Raw genomic sequence first — 18,943 nt, forward strand, 5'->3', positions numbered from 1 at the left:
GAGAGACTGCTCCATCCCCGTAACCGTGCTCCTGAGGCCAGCGAATTCCTGCCGCATGGTAGTTATATCTGAGGAAAGGTCCGTTTTTAGTTGCTGTATGTCGGACCTGATAGACGTGAGATTCTCCGCAAACGCCGCCGTCAGTTCCTTTTTAAACAGTGATGAAATTTCTTCACGAAGTTCAGAGAGGAGTTCCGCCTTCGTGAATCTTTCCGTATCGACGAGCGGCGTGTCGGGTGACCCAGGCAGTGGCGAAGTTTTACCACGAGGCGGGGATGCAGTGTTAGCAGCAGGCCGCAAGTTCGGCTGAGAGGTGCTTGCGCTCTTATTAACCTTACGCGACATTGTAAACACAAAAGGCAAAAACAGTCTTGTCTCGGAGCTATACAAAAAGAAAAAACCCGTCAAAATGTGCCTGGAAATGATAGATACTAACTAGACTCTGCAGGAGCTACGCTCGGTGCGACCTACGCCATAGTCACATAAACCGGAAGTCCGTCGTCGACGATTTTAATAGTCGACGTAATCGTGACTAGTCGACTAATCGTGGCAGCTCTAGCAACAATAAAATAAACCTCTGTCAGGTAGGATGTGGGATGAGTCTAGACTCTGTCTGTTCTGTGTAGGTCCGCCACGGCTGTGATGCAACTTGTTGGAGCTCCGGGCCGTCAGGCTGCCAGCAGACCCTCCTGCACAGAGCTGTTGATGAGAACAACGAGGTCTCGGCCTGCTTCCTTATCCGCAGGTCAGCTACGTCTCTGTTGTTGTACATATTTACCAAAGCTATAAATCGTTTGCTTGTTTAAATGCAGCAAGTGTCTGAATGTCGCTTATATCTGATTGGCTTCAATTTAAAAAAGTCAACTGTCAACACGTTAGCAGCGGTCTTTACCAAAACATTACTGAGATGTTAGAAAGTTAAACAGGCGATCTATCTTTACTGTTCGTGTGTATCTCTATAACTCCTATCTCGTGTGTGTGTGTGTGTGCGTGCAGTGGTTGTGACGTGAACAGCCCCAGGCGGCCTGGCCCTAATGGGGAGGGAGATGAAGAAGCCCGAGATGGACAAACTCCCCTCCACCTGGCAAGCAACTGGGGACTGGAGGATGTGGTGCAGTGCCTTCTTGAGTTTGGAGCCAATGTTAATGCACAGGTTGGACCTGCATGACATCTTTACCCTGGTTTAAACTGCACCACTAATCTTTGTTGGAGGGTTTTATGACGCGATCCAGATTTTTAGAAAATGTCATTGAAACACGACACAACAGATTCAGAGCAGCCAAAAAAAACGGAGCTGAAACTGCTGGCAGAGGATAACAATTCAAAGAGATGCTCAAATAGTTTGCTGCCATTGTTTGAGGGGGAACCTTAAACCTGTACCTGTGTAGTTACTGATGCATGAAATTATCTGTGGACAAAGAACTCAGATCATCAAGCCTTGGTGTGTGTAACTGTGTGCTGTCTGTTAATGCTGTATGTGTTTTTCTGTCAGGATTCAGAGGGCAGAACTCCCATCCATGCTGCTATTAGCAACCAGCACAATGTCATTATACAGCTCCTCATTTCCCATCCAGACATTCGTCTCAACATTCGCGACCGTCAGGGAATGACCCCCTTTGCCTGCGCCATGACGCACAAGAACAATAAAGCGGCAGAGGCTATTCTCAAGAGGGAGCCAGGTGCTGCCGAACAGGTAGGGGCTAGTTTGTTGCTGTAGCGTTAATGAGTGTTGCAGTAATGACCTCAAACATGTGCTTGTGTCCAGGTGGACAACAAAGGGCGCAACTTTCTCCACGTGGCTGTGCAGAATTCAGACATTGAAAGTGTCCTGTTCCTAATCAGCGTCCAAGCTAACGTCAACTCCAGAGTTCAGGACGCGGCCAAACTCACCCCCCTCCACCTGGCTGTGCAGGCTGGATCTGAGATCATCGTCCGCAACCTGGTAAGAAGCCCAAGATTTTCTCCTGTATGAGTCGTATTTCATGCCAGTTTGAGTTGTAATGAGAAAAACACTGCAATGGATACGGTTTCTCCTTCCAGCTGCTTGCTGGTGCTAAAGTGAATGAGCTGACTAAACACAGACAGACAGCACTACATTTGGCTGCTCAGCAGGACCTGGCCACGATTTGCTCCGTGCTGCTGGAGAACGGAGTCGACTTCGCTGCCGAGGACGAGAATGGCAATAATGGTACTTTACAGCGTTTGTCTTGTTTTCACTGAAATGACTCTGATGGGCAAAGATTACATCACGACTCGACCAGTTCTTTCCCATAAGATCAGAACTGTCATTATAAATGCAGATATCTGTACGTGATAAGTGTTGCATCGTGCTGGTAGATTTGTATTACAACAGACTGCTGCAAACTGGAGTTTCCTGCTCTGTTCACCTTTAAAACTACACTGACTGTGGGATCTGGTGTCAGTCGTTACTATTCCACCACTGCGACCTATTTGTGAATAACTGCGTTCTTTTCTGTCTCGTCAGCTCTGCATCTGGCTGTGATGCAGGGTCGCCTTAACAATGTCAGAGTCCTTCTCACAGAGTCCAACATCGATGCTGAGGCTTTCAATCTCAGGTGATTTATGCAGCTACACGTGAACGAACTGTATTAAAACTAATGTGAGAAAAAATCTTCTGACTTTTCATCTCATTGTGTGTGTTTAGGGGTCAGTCACCAATGCATGTGCTGGGCCACTATGGCAAAGAAAATGCTGCTGCCATTTTTGAGTTGTTCCTGGAGTGCATGCCTGAATATCCTCTGGACAAACCTGACAATGAAGGGAACACAGGTACCATGTTGGCTTTTGTAGCTGAAGTTATAGAACTACAATGTGGAAATCACTGGTGCTTTTCTAAAAGGATGACGGCGACATGTATGTTGTTGCAGTTCTGCTGCTGGCCTACATGAAAGGAAACGCAAACCTGTGCCGTGCTATTGTGAGGGCCGGCGCTCGCCTGGGAGTCACTAATAATCAGGGCATCAATATTTTCAACTACCAGGTTGCAACCAAGCAGTTGCTCTTCCGCCTTCTAGGTATCTTTTTCATACCTAATTACCCATCAATATTATTCCAGTATTATAAACCAACAGCCTCACAGGGAATGGCGTGTTGTGGTGATCTTTGGGATAATTTTCGCCTCCCTTTCCTCAGATATGCTTTCCAAAGAGCCCCCGTGGTGTGATGGCTCCAACTGCTATGAATGCGGTGCCAAGTTTGGAGTTACAACACGGAAACATCACTGGTTAGTGCTGCAGCTTTTCTGTGGAGGCATGCAGTAGATACAGTATTGGTCTAACTCTCCTTTTTCCTTCTTGCCTCTAGCCGCCACTGTGGGCGTCTGCTGTGCCACAAGTGCTCTATAAAAGAGATACCCATCATCAAGTTTGACTTGAACAAGCCGGTCCGAGTGTGCGATATCTGCTTTGATGTACTGACTCTGGGCGGCGTGTCGTAATGCCCCGGCCTGGATGTCTTTCAACCTCTGGCTCCGACCGCGCCAGGTCCAACTTGGCACAATTATTCAGGCACACTGGGAGCAGGACATGCTAACAAGAGAATCCCAGACAGTTATGGACCATCATCTTTATACTATTCCAGTTTATGAAAAACTATTAATCTTTTAGAGGGATGTTGCAAGTAGGAAGTGAAACATCGTTGTTTTGTTTCTGTTTCAAAGTATGTTGAAGTGAATATCAGTGGCTGGACTGAGTTCAGTGATGTTTGCGCCGATGAGCTCTTTGATATCACAAGCAGGTAGCTGTTGTACACGGCATTTCAGTCCACCTTTAGAAGGGGTCTTCCCTTAAACATGCCGACCTGTCCAAATACTACAACAAATATCAATGCTACGAAATGAAACTCTACATTCGTGATGGAGTTGAGGCTGCTGCCAACCAAGAACAAACAGGAAAATGCCCTTTGTTCTAAAGATCGCTGCGTTCTCTGTAATCTTTGAACATTTAGTCACTATTTTGTGTTAACTGAGTAAAATGGGACGAGGAGCGGTCGAGGGGAAAGCACCTCAACTTGACTAGGTCCAAAGTGAATCCAACCTTTTCTGTTAAACTTTTATATTACTTTACTGCAGACGTGACGGTGCAACTGGAAAAATAAGGTGGTGTTTTGTCCCCAGTTGAGCTTTATGAGGACGCCTCGGCCAAGTTGAATGGAAATGTGACAGGAGAAAGCCCATTTATCACGAGAGCATTAGAAACCTCTCCAAAACATGAAGTACCCCCCCCCCCCTCTCAGTTACAGAAATGCCTAGTATGCCTATGCATGTCATTTAATTTGCAGCCTTCAAGTCATGGTTATAATTTTAAAATCAGCCACCGAATGATTACATTCCATGTCGGGCCGACCGTGAGGTCCTCGACGGTCCCACGACGTTGCCTCGTGTCAAGTTGTCGTCTGGACCCCATCACATGTAACGCTTCTTGATTTCTAAACCTAACAGGTGCACTTTATCAAGTTCACGTGACATTTCTGATCATTGGGGAGAATGAGGAGTAAGAGGGATGGCCACGTAGTGGGGCCTCTTCAAGTATTGTTAAATTGTACAGATAAATGTGTGATATTTTTGACCACTACAACTGTTTTGTACTTAAATGCAGTTTGTGCTTGTCATTGTGACAAACCTAAATCTTGCCTCTGTTAATCTTTTATGCACATTGTTTAATCTTTTATGCACATTGTATCGTATCTGTATGCTCAGATATCTAGCTCGTCTCTTCCTGGTGTATTCTTTTAGGGAAAAGGAGGACAACTTTACATAAAGGTCATCAAAAAATGCTTTGAGGTTTCATGATTTCGTCTCTTTGTCAAACAATTCAGTTACTAGCCAAAGTTTTCTGAGTTCAGTGCTGCTAAGAAGCAGCTATGAGTGGGCCCATTCTCGGGGCTGACCGGTCTAGTGCGCTCCCACAGAGCATGACTCGGCATGTGCAGGGCAGCCGTCGTATTTCTGCAGGTTGGGGTCTTCCTCTGCCGCGATCGGGTCTTCAACACAGACACAACGAACACCACTGGAGCCGGGAGAGAAGAGCTGCCGTGGCACGCCTGCCCAGTGTCTCGCCACTCCACCGCTGCAGCGAATAAAGAAATAAACTCAACCCTGTGTCTCCTTATGTGCACTCCTCTCGCCCACTAGTGTCAGAAATGCTGTATTACACATCAGTAGGATAATACAACATTGACTTGTTTTCGATTAGGCACAAACTATGTCCATACCTCTTAGTGGAGCACCAGAATCTTCCTCCACTGGCAGCAGTCCATTCTGAGTTACAAGACGGAAAGCGAATCCTCTCAGCCTCAGACTGAGCCTTGAGCTTCTTACCCTCTGCTAGTGATGCTTCTACTCTCAACAGGGCCTCTGTGGGCTCTCCAGCCTCGTTATAGAACCGACCGATTAATACACCTGTATTTAAATATTGGATACCAAAACATTAAATGAAAACTTTCTGGGATGTTTAAGGTAAATTGTCTTCATTAAGTGTATGGTCGTATCCCAGATAGCAAGGAGACATTGAACAGATGTTGATTTTCCATCTGAACCATCAGAATCGTCAGGATTGAAATGTCAACACAAAACCAATGTTGAAACAACATTGAAATACTGATGAAACCTGACACTGAAATAACATTGATTCACTGTTGTTCTGTCATCGTTGATTGTTGATCTATTTATAGTTGACAAGGTGACAACAATCACGTTGAAAAACCATCGATTTATGGTTGAGGGGGAAATTAAAGCTGCACTGATGAGCACTTTCAAAACAAATAAACTATTTTAAAAGACAGCTATTTTCATTTTGACAGCACCACTATTAGTATGTGATGGATTTTATCATTTCATTAGTGTATACTGGCAGCATCTGTGTTAATTGGGGCCTGTTTGAGTTACCAGTAGTGTCCTAGCTGCACTTTGCTCCCTGAGTAAAGTAACAATATTCAAGTCAATTAACAAAGGAAGTGTTGTTAAGACATTTTAAAGTAACCTTCTGCACTAGGTCATCATAGTGACAACAAACATTGTATACTTTGCGTCTGTTTTGCACATCATAAAATAGGATCTGCACAACACGTACCAAAAATATCTCTTCGTTTCCGAAACAACCAGGCGCACTTGTAGTAACAAGAACATTATTTACTCTGACGGCCACCTGGAGCTGTTCCACTACAATATGATGGAAATCACATACCCACATTTTGGTAGTCCCTCTGGTAGAAGGCCAGCCAGTCGTACAGTGCAACCACCTCTAGGGGGGACAGACTCGATACGTCATCTGTCAGCCCACTCTCTGTGAAGTCTCCGGTGATGAAGGCCAGGGAGGCGTCTTTGCCTGAAAGTACAAACACACGTAGAGACAAAGGCGGAATATAGAGGACTGCTAGGAGAACCACACGTGGAATCCAGTGTCGTTAAAGAAAGCCGGGCATCACCTGCCATAAAGTGATAAGCGCCACCGGGTCCATAGTGCTTTTCTCCCTTGTGTACATCAAAAACATGGCCCAGTATGGCCAGGTATAGCCCCTTGCTGCCCCGCTGCCCACCGTGCAGCGCTAACTCACTCCTGCTTAGGAGTCTGACCGGTGACCCCTTTGATGACTCAGTGCCAAACATAGTTGACCAATCAGGAGGGATGAACAGCACCGCCAGCGACACGGATAAAAGCGCGACCACCACATAGCTGAGCATGCTGCTTTATTCAAGCGCCTTTTCTTTAAGCTTTACATTCAGTCCAGCACACCTCACAGTGGCAGCACAGGTGCTTCCGCGAACGGACACGCCAAACCACAGCGCCTGCGCGAACTACGAACGCAAAGGACGTTGCGAGCGTACAGAACGTCAATGCGGTAGTGGAGTGGAGCTCTGCTGTAGGTGAACGCTGGAGCGGTCTGTGTACAGACCGGTCCAACCGCTTCAGAACTCACGCCCAGTGGGCCGCAGGGGTTTTCAGGGGAGCCTTAGGTCGGCGAAACAAACATGGGCAACGCGGAGAGCGGCTGCGGCGGAGGCAGCGGCGACGAGGAAGACATAGAAACGGAGAGTCCCGGCTTCGCGGAAGACGGTCCGGCCTCTGCGACCGCTGGCGGCGGTGTTGGAGGCGGCGGCGGCGGCGGCTCTGGTTGTGGCAGGAGCGGAAGGGGATCGAATAACCTACCCGTGCCCACTGGTGGACCACCCAGCCCCGGGGTCCTCTTGGAGCAAGTGAAACTGAGAGAAGCGGCGGCTCGTATTAGCGACTCTGGAGTCGCCATTCACGAGTCCGTCCTGGCCGGGAATGAGGGTGTCCTGATGCGGTGGCTCGAGGACCGGTTAAACCGAGGAGAAGAGTCCGTTAATATTGAGCAATTTTGTGAGATGTTAGAGAGCAGAGATGCCCCGAGGGACGAGTGCGAAGAGGTATAAACCCGCTGTGGCCTTGCTCACGTTTCTAACGTCACATGTTATGATTGGAGCCGTCGCGTCTTCTCGTTTTTGGCCCAGGTTCGAGCTCGTGTTTGATAACTTGTCGCCACGCCCATTCAGCGTTTGTAATCAATACGTAAATACGTAATTAAGTCTTTGGGCTGTCACGTGCTTTTATCATTGCCGGTCAACAAATCTAAATAGCGCTGTAGTGATCGAAGAGGGGGCTCTGTTATCAGGCTTCACCTGTGACAGGTGAGTTCGGCCAGTCACGGTTCTGTCGGCAGTACCAGGTCGATCTATCCTGGGCACGATGCACGAAGCAGCTCGGGAGTGTCGCCTGGAACAGACGGGCTCCAATTCTGTCAAACCACAACTCTATGGCTGATTTGTAGACTGTGGCTGAACTTGGACAGAAGGGGGAGTTTTCTAGCAGCCCCCCCCCCTTTGTTTTTGCCGTTTGTAGACTTCTAGAAGTTGCAGTGGATCGAGTAAACGAGCTGACATAATGTCACCTGTTCTTGTGGGGTTTGTCACGAGGTTTTCCGCTTTGGTCACTTGTAGCAGACCACGTTGTTTTGTCGTCTCTTGACTGGCTGTGTTTTAACCAGTGGTTGCAGATGACTGGTTGTCAGTCTGAGCTCTTTGTAAATCCTGACTATCAAAGCTGTGCTTTAAATAGGGAGTGGGACGGTGTTTCTTTCAGGAATCAAGCCACAGACTCCAAAAGTGTAGCTACGTAACGTAGTCTGCAATAAAGATGCTTCCAGCTGAGGGCTCCTTATGTTAACACCAGTTGTTCAGCCATTTGTGTTTTAAGACGAATGTTCTTGTAGATTTTTGCAACACTGTGAAAGTGAGGAAGTAAATGTTGGTATAAAAGAGTCTTTGTCCTTCTCCACTGTCTCAGGCCTTTGGTCAGTTTGATGCGGAGGGGGATGGAGTGGTGGACATAGAGAGCATGCTGATTGCTCTGAAGAACTCCAATGGAGCTAATCTGCAAGGAGAGCTGAGTAATGTGATAAGACAGCTTCAGGCCTGCTCGCTTACCCCAGGTACGATACGTGATTTGTTTACCCGGATAAACAAACTCGACCTTATTTGAATCAGTGCAGCCAGCGTGTGGCCGAAAAGTTAACCCGTTCATTTCTCTTGTGTTTTCCTTTCCACAGGTTTTGTGGACATATTCTCCAAGACCAAAGACCGATTAGGAGCACACGCCTCTAAAATTCTAAAGTTCTTACACAGGAATCGTATTCCCAGCAGTGCCATCCCTTTCCCAATTTTAGAGGGCTACAACAGTATCTGTACCATGAGGTCCAGTGTGGTGCAGGACTTCTTGGAATTCCTCTTGCAGAAGGAGAAAGGTGAGCATGAGTGTTCTCTTTAGTAATTTAAGGCTAAATGCACATCCAGCAGCGCCACGCCTGTGGTGAGGCTGTCCTCATGTGAGTTTTTCTTTCAGATTTGGATATTCAGTACAGAGCAGAGCTGGACCGTGACCCGGACGTAGACATGGTCAAGGTCGTCACTCAGTGCTACAGCACAATAGAAGCTTCGTCCAATGTTGCTGACATCTACAAGATGACAAATGGGGAAACGGCGTCTTTCTGGCAGTCTGACGGCAGCGCTCGCTCGCACTGGATACGGTAAAAGGCAGCTGAGTTTCTGATGTTTCTAAGCAAGTCTATTAACAGATCTAAGGTGGAAACTCATGTCCTTTCTCCCTTCCCAGACTAAAAATGAAACCGGATGTTGTTTTGAGACGTTTGGCCATTGCCGTGGCTTCTAATGACCACAGCTATATGCCTCAGCTAGTGTCAGTTGCTGTGGGGAAGAACCGGCGTTCTTTGCAGGAGATCAGAGACATCCGCATCCCGAGCAATGTCACGGGCTATGTAGCTCTCCTGGAGAATGCCAACATCACACACCCCTGTGAGTCACCATCTCACTGATGCTTCTAGGTCACACTATCACCTGTCTGAACATAAAGCATGGTGTAAGCTTCATATGAGCTTTGTGGGGTCATACAGTTGTGCCTCCTTATTGGGTCCACATGCAGGCTTCCACAAGCTGAAGATCGAGGGGATCCAGTCCAAGAGAGAGTCTGTTTTTCAGCTTACAGGCCTATGTGTGCTCCACATGTGCTCCTTTTTAATAATCACACACGCACTTAAAAATCGTAGCTGTGCTTTGCATGTATTGAGGTCCCCATAGTTAAGTCATGTGTTTCACATGTGCCTCCCTAATCAATATTTATTCTACAGCATCTTCAACGGTGCTCTCCTTTCTTTCCTGTGAGATGTATCTGATTTTTCCGTTAACCACATAAACTTGTCACTAAATCCCAGACATCCAAATCAACATTAAGCGGTGCCTGAGTGATGGATGCGACACACGGATTCACGGCTTGAAGACGCTGGGTTATCAGATTACCAAGAATAAAGAGATGTCTGTTTCGGATGCTTCAGCCGTCTGGTACCTGTCTCTCCTCACCTCTTTGGTCACTGCGTCCATGGAGACGAACCCTGCACTTGCCCAGACCGTCCTTCAGAGCACACAGTAAGATGCAGAGCTCACTGCATGTGTTTATTGACATCACATTTGTAAGATTCCTACTGATGCCACTGGTTTCTTTTGTTGATTCACTTTTAGAAAAGCCTTGCGTCACATGCCGCCACTGTCCCTTACACCGTCATCCACAGAGTTCCCCAGGTTCTTTTCTGCGAACATCTTGGAGGAGGTGGATGGATTTCTCCTCAGGATAGCAGAGTAAGGCATTGTGGCACGGACACCACACTGAGCTCACCATGCTGACGTCATCTCAGTAAAAGCGGGTGGAAACAAAAATACTGGTTAACCGAGGCGGCGACACACTTTGTTCCATTTGGTGCTCTGCAAATCTAATTCTGCCGACAGAGGCAGAAAAACATTGTTTTTTCTACTCTTAGATTTGTATGATGTCACTAAGTTATCCCTAATCTGGTCATCCATGCACACTGCTCTGTGTGCTTACAAGTCCCACCTGTTCTGTTCTCATAGGCTGAAATGAGGAGGAAGTAAAACAGCTTGTTTAAGGTGGAAACATCTACTTGTGTAGAGTCTGTAAAGCCACAACCATTAATTCACCGTCAGGAAATTCACATTTTTTAACCTTCTGACAAATTTAAAACAATTTAATATCAGTTTGCATTTACGATTTTCAATGTGTCGAATTGTTGCTAGAACTACTCGATCCACTTGGGTTATACAGGAAACACTTCCTAAGTTCAGCTGAGGTCAGGTGTGGCCTTTGAGCCCGCGGTGTGTGAATAAAGCTCTGCAGTCAGTTTAAACAACAACACAGCAGGCACATGCTGCTGAGCGTGTGAGCATGGCATTAGAGCTTATATAAAAAAGGAAAGTGTGCGCTGGCACGACAAGTTTGACTCATGGCAAAGTATTTGTTCTCCTGTGTGCAGCTGCTGTGTGAGTCCTGATGTAGAGCTGACCCTCCTGGCCTTCGCCCTGGCCAGAGGGAGTGTGGCAAAAGTCATTCAGGCCCTGTCCTGCATCAGTGATCATTTAGACACCAAGTACAAGGCCTCGCCTCTCATCGTCTCTATGGCTTCGGTCCGGCTACGACTGCTGTATCGCAACGGTAACGTAAACGGCTCTTCTTTCCCTCTTCTTCTATTTTTTTTTTTCAACCCTTTATCTCATTTTTAAATGAAACTCACAGAAAACATATTTATAAACCACACCGTGATAATGCCGCATGAATATGCAAACGCAAAAAGCTAGGTTTATACCGTTTGTTCCCATCATTACTGAAAAATAAAGAGTCTTTTCCTCTTCTTCACACGAGGACGTTGAAATCTGAGAAAGTGCCATTTCTGAGGAGGAGTTGCATTAGTGGAAAATTGCTTCTTCTTTTACAAAGCTGCACTGCAGTGTGCTGATTACTGCCTTCCCGTCCTCCAGTGTAGTAACAAAGTTGCAACGTAATGGAACGCCATCATATGATTAAGTGTGCTGTGATTGGACGTTCTGGCTTATTACAGGGAAGCCGCTCCAGCTGCACTTACAGGCCTGTGATGTGAAGAGCAAAGATGAGAAATCAGGACCAGAGAACATGCTAACCGAGTACTCCACTGGAGATGGTACAGCTGAGATCAATAACGACTGTTCTTCAGATTGAGTACAAAATCAACATGACGTAAAGTGCTGCTGGATACTTTGTCCTTTGCAGGTTTTCTCACAGAAGCCGGCCGTTTGAAAGCCAGCGTAATCCTCTCGACGGAGGACCAGAGCAACTTCCAGGTCACTCAGATAAAGATCAAAGTGAGACGGCCTATAATTTTACCATTACAATGCAAAATACAATAACCTAGAGAGTGACGGAGGATTACGGTGCTGCAGGTCTTACACTGTGTTTGTGTGACAAGGTGCGGAAAGGAGCCATTGGACCGAAATGTGGTTTAGTGTTTGCGTATAAGGAGGACGACCCTTTCGATGCAGAGAAACACTTCAAAAGGTTTAAAAAGTATCACTCCTGGGACTACAAGGACTTCAAAGAGTTTGTACAAAGCAGGTAAGGATTTGCAGCTATTTTTAACTATTTATTTGTTCCTATATGTTAGTTTGAAATGCTCTTGTGATAAGAACAGACTGACACCGTCTCACTAAAATGAACCATCCAGTCCTAAAAGTGGGACAAACTTTAGACCCCTCAGCAGTCTGCATGTGTGTGGGGCCCTCAGTGGTTGATACTGTGTGTAGCTGACACAAGGCATGTCTGCCGTCTTTGCTTCCCCTCATACCTGCTATCGTCTGCTCTTCTCTTACCACTGGAACTGTTCCTGCTTCCCTCAAACTTGCCGCCATCACCCCAATATTGAAAAAAACTGGTCTAGATCCCAGTCATTTTGAGAATTTTCAGCCTATTTCCAATCGACCAGTCCTTTCAAAACTTCTTGAGAAAATAGTTGCACACAACTGCACTCACATTTAACTAATAATAATCTGTATGAACAGGTCCAGTCCCGCAGCACAGGAACAGCGCTTATAAAAGTAACCAAAGATCTTCTTATAGCAGCTGACTCCGGTTTACTTTCTTATTCTCCTCGATCTGAGCGCTGCTGTCGACACTATTTCTCACTCTGTTCTCCTCAGTAGGCTGGCCTCCATCGGTCTCTCCCATACGCCACTAGCCTGGTTTAAATCGTACCTGTCTGACCGCACTCAGTTTATTCAGCTCAAATCCTTCTCTTCTCAGCCCTTCCCTCTGAGCACCGGCGTGCCGCAGGGATCTGTCCTGGGCCCCTTCTTTTCATTATCTACCTTCTTCCGCTTGGACACATTTTCCATAAACACAATATCCAGTTTCACTGTTAGGCCGATGACACCCAGCTGTATCTGTCCACTAAACCTGATTCTGCTCTCCCCCCTCCTCCCTCACCCTCTGCTTAGCTGAACTGAATTCATGGTTCTCTTCTAATTTTCTCAAACTCAACAGTAACAAATCCGAGCTCCTCTTGGTCGGCTCTAAATCAGCATTATCCAGAACCAACAGTTTCTCTGTTACTATCAATAACTCGCCGGTCTTCTTGTCTTCCTCTGTGAAAAGTCTGGGTCTCATCCTCCACAGTACTCTGTCTTTAAATTCACACATTCACAACGTCACTCGGTCTGCATATTTTCAGTTGCGCAACATTAATCATCTCCGTCCTTCTCTCTCCCCACATGCCGCTGCCATTCTTGTCCACAGCCTTGTTACTTCCCGGATCGATTACTGTAATTCACTTCTTTCTGGTCTTACTCAAAAATCCACCATCAAGCTCCAACACAGGACTCTGCTGCTCGTATCATCACCTGGACCCCTTCTGTCCACCACATCACTCCTGTCCTGCAGCAGCTTCATTGGTCAAATATCGCATCAATTTCAAAATACTCTTGTACACATTTAAGGCTATTCATCATCTCTCTCTCCTCCATATCTCTCTGACCTGGTTCACATCACCGCCCCATCTCGGTGTCTCAGATCTTCTTCTTCTCTTTCTCTCTCCGTCCCCTCTCCTCGTCTTGCCACCATGAGGAGCTTTCAGCTGCTCCACTCTGGAATTCCCGACCTCCTGATTTAAGAAATCTCGCTTCCTTCTCTCTCTTTAAGTCCCAACTCAAAACTCACTTTTTCAAAACAGCTTATCCCACATAACCTCTCCACTCTGCTATTTTAAATTTGTATCATTATTATTATTACACCATGCTGTCACCTGACCTGCAGCGCCAGGACTCCAGCGCAGAGTGAAGACGAGCCGATTGGCTGGTTTGAGCTGGAGGACGACTGGAATGATGTGGAGATCAAGCTGCAGCAGTGTCGTGTTGCCAAGGTACACACTACATCCAGTTAGTCAGCTCCCTTCATTATTGGTGAACGTTTAGTTAGTCTTTAATATTGTGCTGTCATTGTCACACCACCTCTAATTCTTCCGTCTTCACAGTTCCTGATGGTGAAATTCCTGTGCACCAGGCAGGACAACGCCGAGCGCCTTGGTGTGCAGTCCCTCAGCTTCAGTGGCTACTTGTGCCCTGGGACAGAGAGGCTCGCAGACCTGGATGACCTCAGTCCGAAAGGAGAGAGCTTTGACGGTGATGCTGTTACCGGCCTTTGTCTGCTAAACAAGACGCTCTTCTTCATACAGCAGCTCACACGAGACATGGTACCTACTTGTTAGATAAAAATACCCCATTTTATCCCCAAAATTGGGAAATTACTGTGTGACAGCAGCCAAAACATGAAAAATGACTCCCTATATTAAAATGTAAGAGGAAAAAAGCATCACAAGATGAAATGGCTCCAAAGAGTTTAAAACAAGTTTTCGTATAATCATTTAATACAAAGAAAGAAGACTCGAGCTTAAATCTGAAATGAATGCAGGTATGAGGTGGTAAAGATTTGCTGCATCTGAAACCGATTTTAAAGAGAGCGTCCTTCTGTGTGTCCTGTAAGCGGTACAGAGGGTGATCAGGATTATCAGCATCCAGTCAGCGCAGCCACAGACGTGTTGGCTGATGGAGCAAAAGGCGTGCTGATTCAGCAGCACTGATGAGTTACTGTGGCGAGTTAGACAGCTAGCAGCTCAATGTTGAGGCCGCGTTCCCTCGGTGACGTTTCAGTCATAGCTAGTGCACGCCGCCATGCACCTTAAGTGTCCTGAAACCAGACACGGTCACACTGGTTTGGAAACGTGTGAGCGTGGCAATAACTCCACTCACGATGCTCCCACTGGGCTCAATAACCTCAGTAAACTCCACTGCTGTGTTTTGCAAACACCTACATTTCCCACGAGGATCTGCTCCATCACCTAACCCTGTCATTTCCTGCTGGCTCCTCTGAGATCAGAGGCTCTGGGCAGTAGACCTGTGAGCACAATCAGCTGGTGACGAGTCTCCATTAGCAGGAGTTAGTAGAGCTGTAAAGACTGACTTGCATAACAAAGGCAGCTGCATTTGGTTGAATCATAACAGGCAAGAAAAATCAGCTTTATCGGTGATAAAAGAAAACTGCCACTCAGCACGGTGCAGGGACCGTAGGATGAACGCAGTAGTCACTGGGCCACATTCAGATATAGTTTGAATACTATTAAGACCGTTATTAATCTGGAAAGTGCTGAAGAGGAAACTCCTGCATTTAAGATGAAGAAACCTACAAGAAAGCAAGAGAAAAATGTAACCTGTACGAAATCAGTGAACTAACCTGAGACATGAGACAGTGCGCCCCCTGATGGCCATTCAGAGTCATTGCAACATGTTTCCCATCTCTTCATGACTGATAGCTGCGTGTTGTGTCTACAGGATGCCTCTCACTGCAAGCAGAAGTATCTGTTGGAGTTCAGTGGCCTCAGCCTGAGCCTCTTCTGGAGCTTCTACAGCAAACTCAGGGAGATGTGAGTGAAGCTCTTCTCTCTGCCAAGTCTCACACTTGTTGTTAGAATTACTGGAATGATAATTACCACTGAGTCAGTCAGTGGGAGTCCATGCCTGCTGCAAGTTAGCATGTTTCTTTCTTCCAGTGAGGGCGAGGAGGTGACGAAGAGCAGAGTTCTCCTCCTCCAGCTGATGCAGAACTGTTTCCCCATGCTGCCCACCCCCCGGGAGTCCCGGGGCAAAGAGGAGAGCAAGGTACCAGATGAAGCTGGCGCAGCAGCTCGTCCATCCATGTCCAGCAGCAGAGATGATCTCAGTGACTCTATGAGGGCTGTGTGGGAGCTCTACACTCACCTCTGTCACAGTAAGGAGCCGTCACAGAGCGAGGGAGCAGCTTTGTAAGATCAGAGAAATCCGGCGTAGCAACCCTGTTTGTGGTTTTTGTTGTAGTTGTGGACAGTCCGGAAGGTGAGACATCCGTGGAAAAGGCTTTGCACACAGAAGCGGTGAAGGCCGTTCTTCATGGAGCGGCTGTTTTCTTCCCTGATAAACGTGTCAGGCGAGACAAACTCTTTCACATGATGGTGAGTTTGTAAGTGTTATTAAGCAGCAGCAGCGTAACGATTCTCCTAATGTGTCTTTTTGTGTTTTTCCAGAAGAACATTACAGAGGAGGATCAGCCAGAGTCGGTGAAGGTTACCTTTGAATCCCTTTGTAATTACTTCAGGTAAGCGCTGTACAAACACGTCATCATATGGTCCTGTCAACATGAGACATCCCGAGGAGTCGGTGACGTCTGTGCTTCTCTGCAGCGATCAGGATCCAAGTGGCCTTCTGCTGCTCCCTCCTAAAGGAGCTCCCTCAGACTTTGACATCAGCCCAATACTCTCAGTCATGGAGACGCTGCTCCTGGTTGCCACCAGAGAGGTAAGCCCGCTTCTCACGGGTGGACATTGAACGTTTCTTTTGTCTTTCTAAAGTTCGCTTCTCCTCGTGTCTTCTGTCCTTCAGTGTGAGGTCATGATGGTGGATGAGAATAGCGGCGCCAGCAGATCGGTCCTGCTGTCGTTGTTCTGGGCTCTGCAGGGCAGTCTGCTCTCCTGGTGCTACCTGCAGCTCAAAGGAGGAGCGTCCACGGCCATTGCAATGGAGCTGGCCAGAGACATCCTGCTGAAATGTGAGACGCGTCATTCCTGACGACATACGTGATTGTCAGGGGTTGTGTGTTTATCAGAGCATGCACAACAGTGTGTGACTAAGCTGTATGATGATTTGTTTTCAATAGATGTGGATCAGTTCTTGGAAAGTGTCAAGTCGATCCTTGGCTCGCTCTTGGAGAGGTACACTGGAGCTCAGATTACTGCAAAATTAGGCAGCTCTATCATAGCCACAGTCTTCAGACAACTGGTAATGCTCTCTTGTGTTATGCACTTTAATTGGCTTCATAGACACATCTAGAATAGTGCGTTGTGAATAATTGGTTTGGGTCCTGGCAGATGATCTTCCTCTTGGAGCTGTGCCCTTTGGACATCCCCCACAGCCTGCTGCTGCAAAGCTTCTCCTCGCTCGTTGAGCTGCTCAGAAGCCTGTCAAGCGACACCGGAGACATCTTTTCTAAGGTCAGTCCACTTTGACCGCTAGCATTTCATCGTAGGGGTGCGAATGAAGCCGATATCATGTATTTGGGGAATGGAGGGTCCAGAAGGATTAGTGGTGAAAAGTATTTAAAACCATAAGAAAGGCAAATCACGTGTTTTTGTGGGAAGAAAGCCAGTGTTTCTTTCTGAAATGCACAACAGAGGTACTTGTATTATCAGTCCAGTTACTTTTGACCTTCAGATAACGGAGGCTATATAAACGTCTAAAAATGTCTGTATTTCCTGTGACATAATACTTCTACAAGTGATGCTGAAAGTCTGCGTTCAGCCTCGTTTTGATGTGTTTGAGTTGATCCACTGTGTGGTGTTCAGAGCTACACAAACAGTGCAGCAGTCCACAAACTTGTTGTAACCTGTCACTATAAGGTGGATCAAGAGAACTGGCACCAACCCCAGCAGCCGGTGGTGCTAAGGACCTGGAACATGGAGTCCCCGCACAACTACGAGAACAGCCGCCACGAGACGAGCATCTTCGCCTGCCCCGGTGCGACGTCGTTCGAGGTGGAGTTTGATGAACGCTGTGAAACAGAGAAGAGGTGACGTGTTTGTAAATGTTTATTTGTTTCTTTGAAATCCTTTGTGGGGATTTTATCCTGTTAACTGTGCTCACAATATTCGCAGATACGACTACTTAGAATTCACAGATTCCAGAGGGGGAAAGGTCCGCTACGACATGAAGGTCGGAACTGAGAAGTGGCCAAAGGTAGGCGAAGGAAAATCACAGGCCGGTCTTCAGATGCGTCACTGATGTTTACGAATGTGTCCTTGTGTGTTTGCTCCTTTAGAAAGTGACCTTTGACACCGGTCCCCAGCTGCAGTTCCTCTTCCACTCTGACAGCAGCAACAACGAGTGGGGCTATAAGTTCAGTGTAACAGCGCTGGGTTTACCAGACATCACCATTTCTTGGATGTCAGATCTGCAGCTGCTGGTGGCTCGTCTGATGGGTCGCCTTGCATCCAGAACGCTGGCGTTGAAGTCTCCGCACGGTGAGACGGTTTTCATGAGGCTGGCCTGAGTCGCAGTTTATCAGAGCAGAAAAGAAACCAGTTTGAGGCACTAGCGTGTATTATTGTGGGTTTCTGTCTCCAGAGGTTCGCAGTGTAAAGGAACTTCCATCAGGGAAAATGTCCCACGTTCAGTCTTCACCTTTATGGAAACCCATCCTGAGACATGGGCTGTGTGACAAAAGGGAGGCGACCCGAACAAAAACGATCACAGAGCAGGTAAAAAACGCTCTGCTGCCTCAGTTAAGTACAAGCACCGGATGCTGCTGTTGCATTAGTCGGTGACCTCGACTGGAAGATGCTCTGATGGTGTTTTTCTTTTTCTGTGTGGTAGGCGAGCACGTGGACTCTGGATGAGCCGACGGGCTTCCTAGAGGACTTTGCTCGCTGGAACCCTTCACAGGAGCTAACAGACGCTAGAACAGAGCTGATGAGGACCCTCGTGCAGGCTTGCAGGAAACAGGCGATGAGGAACGAGATCACCGCTGGGTCAAAGATAGACCAAGCTGTGAATGCCATTTGGGCAGCCATGGTGTACCACACACCGGCCCTCAACCTCGCACTTCTTAGCTATGGTAATCAGCGCTCATACAGCTGTGTTTTTGTGAGTTTGCTTCTTAATTAATCTTCTGAATGATTTTCTCCCATCTGTGTTTTTGTGCTAGTAGTTAATCCGGACTGTAAATCCAGTCTGAGTGAAGAGTTCGTGCAGGTGTATTCACTAGCGGACAGCATCAGAACGTGGATGGTGAGTGTAACACGGGACATCTCCGCTGGCTCGTGCTTTTCATGTTTCTGACCTGTGACTCTGCTGGGATCTATTTCCTGTTAGCTGGAGATGAAGCAGAGATATCTGGTTGGCAAGATGAACAATCATGACGAGCGGGAAGGTGGTCCTGATGAGGTTACCATGGAGACACTGGGTGAGTGCTTCTTCCTTTTTAATGTCATGTCTTGG

At 47.1% G+C, this 18,943-nt stretch overlaps 3 protein-coding genes across 9 annotated transcripts in view; 2 read left to right on the forward strand and 1 right to left on the reverse strand.

The window, feature by feature from the left end:
• The window catches only part of ankfy1 (ankyrin repeat and FYVE domain containing 1), a 20,390-nt gene extending 15,596 nt beyond the window's left edge, over positions 1-4,794 (forward strand). For both annotated transcript variants that reach the window (XM_005740322.2, XM_005740323.2), the window contains exons 16-25: positions 627-745; positions 997-1,153; positions 1,493-1,693; positions 1,766-1,942; positions 2,041-2,188; positions 2,486-2,576; positions 2,666-2,790; positions 2,889-3,035; positions 3,154-3,244; positions 3,325-4,794. In XM_005740322.2, the coding sequence (XP_005740379.1) occupies positions 627-745; positions 997-1,153; positions 1,493-1,693; positions 1,766-1,942; positions 2,041-2,188; positions 2,486-2,576; positions 2,666-2,790; positions 2,889-3,035; positions 3,154-3,244; positions 3,325-3,457 (1,389 nt within the window). In that variant the 3' untranslated portion in view covers positions 3,458-4,794. The remainder of the gene's footprint in view (positions 1-626; positions 746-996; positions 1,154-1,492; positions 1,694-1,765; positions 1,943-2,040; positions 2,189-2,485; positions 2,577-2,665; positions 2,791-2,888; positions 3,036-3,153; positions 3,245-3,324) is intronic.
• Positions 4,795-4,874: 80 nt separating this feature from the next.
• On the reverse strand, positions 4,875-6,711 carry cyb5d2 (cytochrome b5 domain containing 2). 2 transcript variants are annotated; one of them, XM_013912739.1, is made up of 4 exons: positions 6,445-6,711; positions 6,204-6,344; positions 5,233-5,278; positions 4,875-5,087 (listed from the first exon to the last, which is right to left on the reverse strand). In XM_013912739.1, the coding sequence occupies exons 1-4, from the start codon at positions 6,698-6,700 to the stop codon at positions 4,913-4,915; spliced, it is 618 nt and encodes a 205-aa protein (XP_013768193.1). In that variant the 5' UTR covers positions 6,701-6,711; the 3' UTR covers positions 4,875-4,912. The 2 variants fall into 2 exon arrangements, with proteins under 2 accessions (XP_013768193.1, XP_005740378.1); XM_005740321.2 differs by having other exon boundaries at positions 5,233-5,419.
• Positions 6,712-6,836: 125 nt separating this feature from the next.
• zzef1 (zinc finger, ZZ-type with EF hand domain 1) overlaps positions 6,837-18,943 on the forward strand; it is a 28,920-nt gene continuing 16,813 nt past the window's right edge. For 3 of the 5 annotated variants that reach the window (XM_013912733.1, XM_013912736.1, XM_013912737.1), the window contains exons 1-28: positions 6,837-7,408; positions 8,325-8,469; positions 8,587-8,781; positions 8,880-9,063; positions 9,150-9,349; positions 9,766-9,976; positions 10,070-10,186; positions 10,876-11,054; positions 11,458-11,556; positions 11,646-11,737; positions 11,842-11,987; positions 13,680-13,785; positions 13,897-14,115; positions 15,251-15,342; positions 15,469-15,686; positions 15,773-15,906; positions 15,979-16,049; positions 16,135-16,249; positions 16,334-16,499; positions 16,608-16,729; positions 16,819-16,941; positions 17,347-17,516; positions 17,602-17,683; positions 17,766-17,967; positions 18,071-18,204; positions 18,320-18,560; positions 18,651-18,733; positions 18,818-18,908. In XM_013912733.1, coding sequence (XP_013768187.1) covers positions 6,989-7,408; positions 8,325-8,469; positions 8,587-8,781; positions 8,880-9,063; positions 9,150-9,349; positions 9,766-9,976; positions 10,070-10,186; positions 10,876-11,054; positions 11,458-11,556; positions 11,646-11,737; positions 11,842-11,987; positions 13,680-13,785; positions 13,897-14,115; positions 15,251-15,342; positions 15,469-15,686; positions 15,773-15,906; positions 15,979-16,049; positions 16,135-16,249; positions 16,334-16,499; positions 16,608-16,729; positions 16,819-16,941; positions 17,347-17,516; positions 17,602-17,683; positions 17,766-17,967; positions 18,071-18,204; positions 18,320-18,560; positions 18,651-18,733; positions 18,818-18,908 — 4,357 coding nt within the window. In that variant the 5' untranslated portion in view covers positions 6,837-6,988. The remainder of the gene's footprint in view (positions 7,409-8,324; positions 8,470-8,586; positions 8,782-8,879; positions 9,064-9,149; positions 9,350-9,765; positions 9,977-10,069; positions 10,187-10,875; positions 11,055-11,457; positions 11,557-11,645; positions 11,738-11,841; positions 11,988-13,679; positions 13,786-13,896; positions 14,116-15,250; positions 15,343-15,468; positions 15,687-15,772; positions 15,907-15,978; positions 16,050-16,134; positions 16,250-16,333; positions 16,500-16,607; positions 16,730-16,818; positions 16,942-17,346; positions 17,517-17,601; positions 17,684-17,765; positions 17,968-18,070; positions 18,205-18,319; positions 18,561-18,650; positions 18,734-18,817; positions 18,909-18,943) is intronic. The other 2 variants (XM_013912734.1, XM_013912735.1) reach the window with 2 other exon arrangements.

The sequence above is a fragment of the Pundamilia nyererei genome, unplaced genomic scaffold, assembly GCF_000239375.1.
Source record: "Pundamilia nyererei isolate P.nyererei 1_Seehausen unplaced genomic scaffold, PunNye1.0 scaffold00099, whole genome shotgun sequence".
NCBI lineage: Eukaryota > Metazoa > Chordata > Actinopteri > Cichliformes > Cichlidae > Pundamilia > Pundamilia nyererei.